Source organism: Stegodyphus dumicola, chromosome 1, assembly GCF_044657685.1.
Source record: "Stegodyphus dumicola isolate Sdum_Otavi_A_Nest chromosome 1, ASM4465768v1".
NCBI lineage: Eukaryota > Metazoa > Arthropoda > Arachnida > Araneae > Eresidae > Stegodyphus > Stegodyphus dumicola.
In genome coordinates this window covers 289,963,531-289,975,703 of record NC_140768.1, presented here as the reverse complement: position 1 = coordinate 289,975,703, position 12,173 = coordinate 289,963,531, and the positions used below count along the sequence as shown (strand labels likewise).

General features: G+C 33.2%; 1 protein-coding gene across 6 annotated transcripts in view; it reads left to right on the top strand.

Moving 5' to 3' along the window:
- The window catches only part of sick (sickie), a 975,074-nt gene that overhangs the window by 921,813 nt on the left and 41,088 nt on the right, over nucleotides 1-12,173 (top strand). For all 6 annotated transcript variants that reach the window (XM_085808514.1, XM_085808521.1, XM_085808510.1 and 3 more), the window contains one exon: nucleotides 8,211-8,294. In XM_085808514.1, coding sequence (XP_085664640.1) covers nucleotides 8,211-8,294 — 84 coding nt within the window. The remainder of the gene's footprint in view (nucleotides 1-8,210; nucleotides 8,295-12,173) is intronic.

Genomic DNA, 12,173 nt, shown 5'->3' with positions numbered 1-12,173 from the left:
TGATTTTTCGTCCGAAAATCAAGAGGGAAAAATCATGTAAATAATATAATTTCCAGAAGATGAGGTTTTAAAAACACAACAAATGAAAAATAGTCATGGAAAAACTTGGGGTGATTAAACGGTATTATTTCTTTGAAAATAACTTACATTCTAATAATGATACACAGTAATATTAACATTATAATATCTAATAAAATATATTCATTTCTCCTTTTCTGTAACTTGAATCTTTTCAGTTCTTACTGTTGTCTCTCTTGCTTCTTAAGCCTCAAATCATCCATAAATAAATAGAGAAGGTGAAGGTGCAGTTTACTCGGAGAAATCCTAAACTGAATGTCAGTTCATGTTTGCTTCTCTGTGATAGGTCAGTTCTTGTATTAGGTGTCATTAAGTTCTATAATAAGAAGGAAAGGTTCCGGCGTGACCTTCGCAGGTAGTTTGCAAGAGATTTTTAGCAAGACGAAAACAATCATAATGTGGACGAATTCATTTTGAAATTTAGGGAAGCTTGTTCTCTGAACACATTGAGGAAGAGAAAATGACGCTAACGTTTTTTAAGTTTTCAGAACTTGGCTGGAGCGAAAAAGCTAAGCAAAAATTACGTGCGAGATAAAACTAAGCGAGAAAATACGGTGTTCAAAAATCTGGTTTGATACCAGGACTTCCAGGGAACTTGGAAAAATGTAATGAGGGTATTATCCCATTCAAAAAGAAACCAGGCGAAGAAAAATGTCATCGTCCTGCAAAATCACCTGTCCAATCTCGGAAACCAATTTATAAACCAGGAATTGTACGTCATGTGAAGGCGATTGTCCTTCGCGATTACGCAGTGCCAGGTCGTGATTACTATTTGCATAATGGTGCTAATTTTCTATGCATTGTGTCGCATACAAAATATTTGGTCATCGTATGATTTAAAACGCGGCATCGCGACTCTAGACACTTGATTATGGGTGCATGCCATGCCTATTTTGTTGTAGATCTTGCTATAAAAAACAATTTTAATTTCTCATTGTTCTGGGCCGATTCGATTGATAAAATTCATTGAATTTATAATCTAATTATCGGATATGATCTATTTTTTATACTGTAATCTTGAATTTACGATGCTATGAAAAGAAATTGAAAAATAATAATTTACCTCAGATTTGCGAAATCTTTCATATTCTTTTTAAACCTGAGGTGATTGGAGTCTCTCTTTATATCCGAATTTTAATTACCTGGATGATCGGGCGAGCATATAATCTTTGTATTAGATCAGGGATAGTCAACTTGATCTTTTTCGCCCACTAGTGGGCTATTTAAGTTTGAAGGGTGGACGTTGGAGCTTTTTGTCTCGTAAAGATCAAGGAAGCTCGAAACATGCATTGGATGTATAGATATGTACACACACCCCTTAAAGTTTAGTTCTGGACTTGACCATTTCTCTTCGCGCAGTGCTCCACTCATTCCATATATTTATGCGGCTTTTTTGTTTGTTAATGAATTTTCTGTCTATGAATGAATTTTGCTATATTAAGTTACTGTGAACGGGTGGGCGGTATAGAAATTTTATTGCTTGTGAAGGGGGCAATAGGTATAAAAAGGTTGACTACTCCTGTATTAGATGCTGTGCTATTAAAAAGTATACAGCGAAAGGAGATTTTAACTGTAACGAGATGGATTTAACTTCTGCCAACTTAATGCTTTCTGTACTGATAGACAAACAACCCCCCCCCCAAAATGCTATTTTGTTCATTTTTGTTTTTTTAGTATTACTGTAATATATCAAATAATAAATTTAAAAAACAATTAATGAACCGAATAAGGGTAAATTTTTAATATTATCTAGCAACTATTAAAAAATATAGTTATTAAAATTGAATTGGGTAGGTTATTTCGCCCTAACACGTATTCATAAGTGAACTGAGCTATTTAATCTTAATGTTACTGTTACGTATTCTCTTTTCTTCCCCCCCCCCTTTTTTTTTTTTTTTTAATGTGTATGTGCGTGAGTGAGAGAGAGACTGAATCATACATTTTAGGAATTTTTCCTTTTAACAATTTTGTTCACAGTAGAAATTTATATTCAGTGTTAATTCTGAAATGGTGAAAATGTAGTGGTCCTACATGACCATTGTAATGTTCGCAATCAATGCAGTCATCTATGTCCTTGAGTATTGAAAAATACAAGTGGCGAATGGAATACTCATTTTTAAATGGTAAATGGTCTGTTTGTGAGAGGCACTTGGAGCTACTTTCAACAGCGGAAAACATGCTTACGAGTGCAGATGGAATGATTTCTGGCAGAGGTTGCGATTTATGTGTTAGGTTTCAACGCTTTGGGTGGAACTTAACCTATATTCGATGTAGTACGGTTGTGGTCATGTAAGCGGTTGTAGCCTGGCCAAGGTTATTTCATTCATGACTAAATGTAGTAGTAATACGAAAATCGTAACCTCTTATGTTATGTGTCTTGTAGACATATATTTCTTTTTTTCGCATGTATTAAGTAACTAATAGATTACTTAGAAAAACATTTACGGATATTTTTGTTTATAATGTACCCGGTAACGCGTTTTAAAACTTATTGAACGTCATTAGTGGAAGCTGTTGGCATAATAGAATAGGTTTTTGATGGATTAAAAGTCCCAAATTGCATACTTGTATGCTGGAACACATGTACCATGACCCAATAAAGTAGATATTGTGTGTAAATACCATTTTAAAACAACTATTATAATTTATTCTGAAAAGAAAAATTTTGATTTTCATTTTCTTAAAAGTTTTTTTGTTACATGTGTAGAAATCTTGAATTATCCGTATGTTTTCCAGCTTATTTACTGAATTCAGATTAAGACTCCTTCACAAAAGGGCAAGGTATCATCTTTAATGAAGGTCACTTAGTATATACCTAAATAAAAAGCTTATACGATGGTGCCCCACCTTTATATGAATGTTCCTCGGTATATTCCAACGTAGAAATCTTTACAGTGGTAACGTATGAAGATTCCTGGGGAGGGGAACCATTTATATCCATTGGCAGGAAAAAATGAATTTTTAGTGTCTGTAACTTCAGCGGTAAAGAAAAAAATATTGCTATAAAATCGGGGAAAAAATCGTAATAAACTTTCAACTTTATTTAACGAAATTTGTACTATAAACAAAAAAAAAAAAGAATACATATATACACAAACACACAAAATAGAAAAAAAACGAATTTTCAGTTTTTTTAGGCGACTAAAATTCTTTTTCTCTAGTTTTTCCTGTAATCTTTGGAATACAACTCTTCTTCGCAGTCACAGTTGCCTCTTCCTCAGATGAAGTTCTTTTTCCATCATTTTATTTTTGAGGCCTTGAATCAGTTTTTCTTTGTCCTGTCCTTCAGTAACTTTTCCGATTTTTTGGCAAGCATAGCAGTCTTTTTTATAATTTGTATCACAAATAATGCAAGTGACCTTTCTTGGGTAACCGATTCCGATGTAAATCTTAGAATCAAAAATATTTTTGAAGTTATCATTCCACTTTCGGACTGTATACGTCGCGTAATTTTTTTTTTTTTTTTTTTTTTTTCCTCCTTATGTTTAACTCTTCCGGCAGCAGAAAGCAAAGGCGTTTATAGAAACTTGCATATCATTGCTATGCCCGTTTTGGAAACAACGTACTCGATAAGAGTACAACGCATTATATAAAGATCCGTCATTTTCAAAACGAAAACGCCTTCGCATTATGCAGGCAAAAACTTTTAAGACCACTGTGATAATGATTTTCGGTGGTGTATGGTTCTCACGTTCATAAAAAAAAACTTACATGTGTTGTTGCTGTTAAAACTGTCGTAACATTGCGGTTCCTCTTCTTGGCCGAAAACTGGATATTCAAAACTCGGCAACTGAATCGGAGCATGCATTGGAATCTTCATTCTCAATGTTCTCAAGCACTACTTAAAATTTGAATGGACGAAACCATTAGGTCTCATTTCAGGACACTAGAACGAATACGATTAAGCCGCCTACTAAAGGAAAGTTTGGACATAAATGCTTCTTCTTTCTCGGCGAATGTTTTTTAGACAGGCAAAGTAGACAGATGTCTTGTTTTGCATCCGCTAAGTCAAATCGCAAAAGTACGCAAAACAAACGCACCATGACGCAAAATCCTTTCGGAGTTACAGTTACGGACATGAATACTTTTTCTCTTGAAGCGTTTCATAATGTAGAAGCTATTCTTATTGCCTGTTAGATGGCATTATTATTTGAATTTTCACAAAAAAGGGCATAAAATGGCTTAACCCGCCGGTTTTTCACATGTATCAGCATATTTATGAAATTGACTTTAATGCTGCAAACTTCATCGTGGTGATGGGATCTAATCATAAGCTTAATTGATAAGACAATTGAAGTAGAGAAAAGGTTGATTTTTAAAATTATTCTTTATTATTTACAGAACTTAAAAGTAGTCTCTAAAACCTAAAGCGATTTTTTATGATAATAATCTTACCATTTTAATGAAAGTTAACTTGGTATATATGCCAAAATAAAAAGCCTCTACGATGGTGCCTCACCGTTATGAAAGTCTCTTAACTTCAGAATATAAATGTAATCTCTAAAATGAAAGAGTACAAAAGCACTCCTTTATGATTACCTGATTAATAGACTGCTCATAGATAATGTCTTACGCAGTAATATGTAATGTCTCTTGTAACTCATTCTTATGACCCTCAGGCTTTTCTACTTTTGATTTATTTTAGATGTATAGCTTTAACCGCGTGTGCTTGGAATTGTTGCCTAATTGATTATATTTTCTTTTTTGTATAGCTGATTTCTTTTGTTGTTTGTTCTAATCCTCATGTTTCGCGGTCATCCGTGCAGGAAAATGTAAACACCGTAAAATGAAGTTTTCAACAGGATCTTTACTGTGCTACAGCGGAATGATTTTCTTTCCAGCTGATTTAATTTTTCTTGTAGTAAGTGCTGTATTTACCAGAAAGCTTAATAGTTAAATTTCGTCTTTTGTCTTGAATTCCCTCCCTTCTCTTTCGGTTTGAATTGATATGGGCAGATCGTGTGTGAGACGTAAAATGCCGATTGGGTTTTTATTACAGTTCAGATTTTATAACTAATAGGTTGGTTTCATAAAATAACATCCGGTTGCTAAATTTAAAATGTCGTTACAAATTTCTGATTTGAATGAGATTTATGATCAAGGTGTAATGCCATAGACTATTTATTTCGCCATATTTACATCAAAGCTTTTCCTTCGCGAATCAGATTTTTGTAAAGTCCAAGAAAAATGCTTTGTGCTGAGGCACAAAGTATTATTTCTTTCCGAAAATAACGTGAAGTTAAATAAGAATATCAAAAGCTCTGGGATCTGCTGCTTAATCCTCTAACCGGCAAGGCCGTATATATATGTGCATATTAAAATATATCAAAACATTAGGGCAATATATTAAAAGTACACAAATCCAGGTATAAAATACCAAGAGAGTTTTTACATTAAAATCAAGAAGTTTGGGAAAATTTGTGCTTTCTTAGCTAAAACCCTGGTCGCTCAGAGGATTTAAATTTGTGTGACCTTTTGCATTACTTTCTTGTAATTAATTCTTTTTGGTTAGTGGTTGTTACTTGTTTAATTATGTTAATTTGTATTAATTAACTGCAACAAGTAAGCAAAACGTTTTGGCTATTTAAATAAGTTATGCAGTACATGAAACAATTCATGTATTATCTTCATATGTGGGTTTGTCCAGGGAGGAGTCCACCTCACTTGGAACTTTTGGAGGCCCATGATTTTAAGACAGAAGACAGTAATAAGATTACAATTTTTTATGATTTTATACTATTTTTCTTTGAATTCAGAAAGTGATTACGGACTTCCTCGTAATAGCGACGTGCACGTTCTCAGAGATATGATTTACCAAAATTGCAGACCTTTGTTAGCTAAATAAATAAATGAATTTTTCTATGAAACTTATGTACATACATTTTTTGTCCGAATTTTCAACATTAGATGTTATTTTATATGCTTTTTCGGCAGAATCGTAGCTAGGGTTTTCAGCGCCCGGGGGCAGCTGACGATTTTGCGCCCCCTTCTATATGCCAAGAATAGGAAATATTTCATTGTAAAATGTCATAATAGCAAACTGGCGCCCCCTAGATACTGCGCCCGGGGTCAGATGTGCCCTCTTGCCCCACCCTAGCTATGCCCCTGTTTTTCGGATGAATCAGCCATTTGTTTATCCTGACCACATAATTACATGGTAATCAAGGTTTCTAAAATATAAAAGTAAATATTTTACTGACTTTGCGTGTCAATCAGGAGTCTGTTGCAGATGAAGAGAAATACGCCAATACAGAAAGTTAAATATGTGAACTTTGGGGTTTATTTTAAAGAAAGCTGCATGCATTTTTCCAGTAATGTTTTTAAATGTTTGCCTAAAGTTCACTGCATATGCAGGGAGCGTTGAAATGAACACAAAAACCTAAATGTATAATAGTTAACAATTGTGGCGCCATCTCTGTTGCAAAATAAAAAAGGAATTTTTTTTTAAATAATTTTAATTCTGCAAAAATTAAACAGAGAAATATTTTAGTTACCAGTGAGTACATACAGTTCTGTAAGCTTTTTAAAAAAAAAAAAAAATTACCATGCAATAAATAACGAATTTTAACAAATCCATATTTAAAATTATATAGTGAAAATGAAAACAAAATTTGCATGTAACTAATTGAAATGTAGAATATTATTAAAGATATTAACTATCTTTAATATCTTTAAATAAACTTATTTAGGGGGTGCCTTTAACCAAAGAATGTTTAAACAAAGAATATTTGTTTAAACATTCTTTGGTTAAAGGCACCCCCTAAATAAGTTGAAAACACTGAAGTACATTATAATTATCTAACCTACAATAAATGCTTAAAACAAAACTTGCTTCAGACTTTAACATGTTTTAAGCACTTTGAATATTGGAGTTGAAAATTTTTAACTGGAATTAATAGATTTTTATGAATGTGGTGGACACCACATATGACTTCCTTGTACAGCCTATTAAATATTCTTTTTAGAACAACAATAAACTTAAATATTGTTAGACTAACTACATATATAAACTGTAGTTTAGATTTCGTTATTTGTCTTTTTTATTATTATTATTTGACATTACCAAAATATTAATTACGAAACATTGTCATAATTTAAAATGTTTCTAAATCAGAGGTATATGACTACAACCAACGATTGCGAAAATAAAGGCTGGGTAAGAAGGTAGTCAATTTGATTATCGCGTAAGAAATGATAAATAAATATGTATCTAATGGGATATATTTTTAAGGTGAAATACTAATGAAATGAGAGATTTTTTAAAATGTAAAACTTACTAGGTTGTACATATTGTGGAAATCAAAAGGTGTAATATGTGTATGGTTTAATGAAAAAATTTAAATGATAATAAAATTGTACAAGAAACATTTTTGCCAATTCCATAGAATGACCCTGATTCTTCAAGGGGAGTTAGTATCTTTTCATAAAATCATCAGTTCAGTATACAAATATACGTTTGGTATTGCAAACTGCAATAAAAAATGGGGAGATGCACAACTAGATGTTATACATAGCAGTTCCATATACAAAATTCCTGTGTTCTACAGCTAATCATTTTTTAGTTATGTGAGATAAATACATACATATATATACACAGTACAGGTGTCATGGGAAAAAATATCCCTCTTAAATCCATTTTACAATCTGTTTTGAAAAAAAAAAGGGGGGGATCTTTCATTCTGTCCATACATACAGAAGTCATGCAAAAAAAAAGAAAGAGAAAAATGCCCAAATGGATTCAGGAACGGTCAGAATGGATATTTCTGTTGAACTATGATACCCAAAATTTTTCGTGATAACAATACTTCCTTTACTTTGTAGAAGAAAGTAACAAATTACAAGATTTCTATGCTGATGGAAACCAGCAAGATACAGTCTGAGGTAGTAATGCACTCAAATGTAACATAGCTGATTCAGTTAACCTTTTTATTTCCTTTAATCTGCTGTGTAATTTCTGAATTCATTTGAAATAACAGCCAATTTCAAATGCAATATCTGTTTGTTGTGGTTAATGAGAGTCATTTTGGCATGCATTGTATTTTTTGTTTGATATGTTGGATATTTTTTGACTATTTTATTTTTATAGAGTCTGTTAACTCATAGAACTGATATTTTTTTCTTTTTCTTTTCAGGCACATATGGTTGCTGCTTTTGAACAGTCTTTGTCGAATATGACGAGTAGACTTCAGCACCTTACTGCCAGTGCTGAACAGAAGGTATAATATTAAAATTTTTTTTCACATCTTGGGAAAAAAAATTAAAATATAATTGGTAGATTTTTTTAACAATTACAATTTGTTGATTTTTAACTATTACAATTCAGTGACTCATACTCTAGTTTCAGAGATTTCACGTTTGTAATAAATGCCTCTTTAAATTTTTTTCATGGAGAATAAATAAAAATATCTGCATTATCAGTTAATAAAGCTAAATATTTACAATTGAATAAAATTCAAAACTCAGCTAAAACTGAATTTCAATTTTAGCAGTTCTGGCATTTGTTTTTGCATCTCTTAATATTATATGTGTCTATGAAAAAAAGTATATATAGAGTCTTGCAATCACTGTAACATAACAAAAATTCATTGTAATAACTATTAGATTTTATTTAGATGAGATGCAAATGATAGTGTGCAGAAGTAGATTTTGAGATTTTGCAATTGACCAATTGCAGATCATTATAAGTATAATTTATTTATTATGTTAGCTGTGTTAAGTGACATTTGCTGCTAAATGTTGTTAAGAAGTCCAGATTTCTGGACGTTTAAAATGGTTAACGTGTGCTTTTGATAAATGCATTAATTTAATATGAAAGATAAAAACAAACTGTTTCACACAGTCACTGATTGGCAGTAATCTCTATTTATGATGGTCTGCATTTTATCATAACTTGAAAACAATAATCCATTTTAAGATGCTTGAAAAAGTTTGTATGCAAAATGTGTATATCTCTAGAGATGGGCAAAACCACTCTTTTATGGGATCAGATCATTTTCTCACTGAAATGTGTCGTTTCTTTTTGGTGACTTACTTTTCACTAACAATAACCTTGATTAAAAAGATTGGAAATTAGGGTGAATCAAGAGTGGTTAGTGAGGATAAAGCAAAGAATCAAAAGAGCCTAATGAATAGTGGGATGAGTACTAGGTAGCAAGACTGTGTGAAAAATGAAGAGAATTAAATTAGCTGTGGAATCAACAGAATCAACTCAAACAAGCGTTAACTCCCTAAACTGATTTCTTTCAACTGTAGTGTTGAAATACCTTAAAACATCCTTTCTGCATGAAATGAACTATAAAATTCTAGAATAAAATTTTTTTAAGAAGTTGGGAAATGATAAAAGTTAAATTCACTTTTAACATGGGAGTCAAAACATTCTTTTCTATCCTAAAATCGAACTTTCTTGTCCTTTTCCGGCAAGAGAGATGAACTCTAAAAGAGCTGTGCTCTTTTTTTTTTTTTTTTTTTTTTTTTTTTTCAATTTAGGCATTTGCTTGCTCAGTAAAGTGGATCATTTCATGAATGAACAACAGATTTTCATTTCTGTCATGCTTCTAACAAGAGCTCTCCCACTCCATTTTTTAGAATTCGAGCAGATTTGCTCAGTAATGTAACCGCTTCTTAGAATCAGTTCTGGAGGGAATTGCTCAACTCTAGTATCTTCACACACACAGGAATACTATATCTTATTATAAGAAAATCATTTTGAACTTGGCAGATAAATTCCATTCCTACAAGAGAATGTATGGGTTACTTGAATTCTGTTCTTTTGATCTTGTATCAAAGCTCGTCCTTTCCCACTCGGCCTACAAAAGTAATTTTGGTCATTGAGCAGGTAATACACTACTCTTTTCATACACCACTGGATCTGGAAATTAATTCACAAGTATTGCAGAGGCATTATTAAAGGCATTATATAAGTACTTCATGCAGTGCCTGACATACATAACTGTCATGATCTTGATATTTAAATTAGCATTACATAGATTTTTTTTCCCAATTTGCAATCACTTTTATAAATTAGAATTCTCTGTGGACCACCTTATTCTTGTTTCCTTTGATAGCATAGTGTAAATGACTTCCAAAATACTTCTGTTTTTAAAATTTAATTAATTAAAATTCATTTAATTTTCATTGGTATTAATCAATTAAATTAATGGAAGAAAATTTATATTTCTTAATATTAATTCAAGGCATTAGAATTTGGATAATATTATTAATCAAAAATTTAAGTAGTAGTACTTTCATTAACGAGATGGATGAGCCTTTCAATTCTTGCATAGCTGCTCTATGTTTAGAAGTACTATACTACTAAGAAGCACCATAGAGCTTTAAATTCCTCTTTTGTTGGGAAGACAGAAGTCTGTGAGTAGGAAAACCACTAATAAGTTTCATAAAATGTCAGTCTTGGGATTAAAGTGACAGTTGATTGCCATGTGCAGTTTTCAAACTCGGAGATTTCAGCTATATTGTGGTATGTATACTCAGGGGCGTAGCTAGAGGGGGGCAAGGGGGCATCTATTCCCGGGCGCAGAATCCAAAGGGCTCCAAACTGATGTTACGATATTTTAGAATTAAATGTTTTTCATCCTTGGCAAGCAGTAGGGGGCACGAAATCTTCAATTGTCCCTGGGTGCTGAAAACCCTAGCTCTGGTCGACTCTGGGTATACACAATGAATTAAAATTTTACTTCTGTCTTTTTTGGAAATCTAGGAGGATCATAAGGGCAGATTTCAAAGACCACAGTTTCAGAAATGTTGATTTAAATCATTGAAGAAATATCACCTATGTACACATATATCTTAAAAAGATAACAGCCATATCTCATTAGTTCAGCATGCATTATCTAAGTTAATAATTGGGAAGATTCATTTAATACATGGGCTGGTTTGTTACTCTTTGATATAGTATATACACTCATGCTAAAAAAAATAAGCAACAAAGGCAAAACACAGAATTAAAAAAAACTATTTAAGAATATGCATGAAATTGATCCAAGAGGTTAGTGGGACATTAGTAGACCACATAGCAAAACTATAAAGCAAAGACATACAAAAACACATGTATTACAACCATCACATTGCGAAAGACCAAATAGATCAGAATAACATACAATAGAAACATCACACTGGTAGCAGATATAATACCCTCTAGCTGAAATGCATGCTTGACAACGATGAGGCAAGCTGGTAATAGTGCTGTTGATTACTTGTTGTGGCAGTAGCACCCATTCTTGTAGTAACACATGTTGGAGCTTGTAGAGGATGCGTGGTGGCACATTGCGACCTGCTATCCATCCTTCACATGCTCTTTGGGATTTAGGTCCAGTGTTATAGTATGCCACAGCAGATGTAGAGTGGCTTCACTCTCCAGATAACTCCGCAGCACTTGAGTTCTATGCAGGCAGGTGTTATCATCCATAAACATCACGTGGGTACCCATTGCAGTGATAAAAGGATCCACAAAAGGGTGTAGAATTTCATCACGATATCAGTCGCCTGGGGTGGAACTGCCAGGAATCACATAAAGGTAAATGTATTCGTTGCTATACCAGCTGTACAAGTAAGCCTCCTCGTGTATAATGGTGCTCTTTCAATAATGTTAGGTGCCCAATAGTGTGTCCCTAGCTATAATCATTGTCCTTCAGAAATCATTCTGGATTTTAAATCAAGACTCATCCGTAAAGAATATAAGACACCACTGCTCTATTGTCCAACTGTGATGTTCACAGGCTCAATTCAACTCTGCTTTGACATGCGATGGGGACAATTGAACACAAACCACAGGTCAGTGGATGTGTGGTCCACCTTTGTGCAGTTAACGTGACACAGTTTGGAAAGATATGGACTGTCTTTCAGCAGCAAAGAGATGCAGTGTCGGGCTGTCGGTGATTTACGGCATCTTACACATAGCAACAAGAAGTGGATATCTGCTGTTATGGTAATCCTCCGACGCCCAAACCCACATCTTCTTACAGGGGTTTTGATCCCTTTGGTAATGATTCCTGATGCATATTCATTTTGCAATAGCGAACTGTCTTGCACCAGCTTGCAACATCTTGACAGCCCTTTCAAGATGTTCAGATGATGTCTTC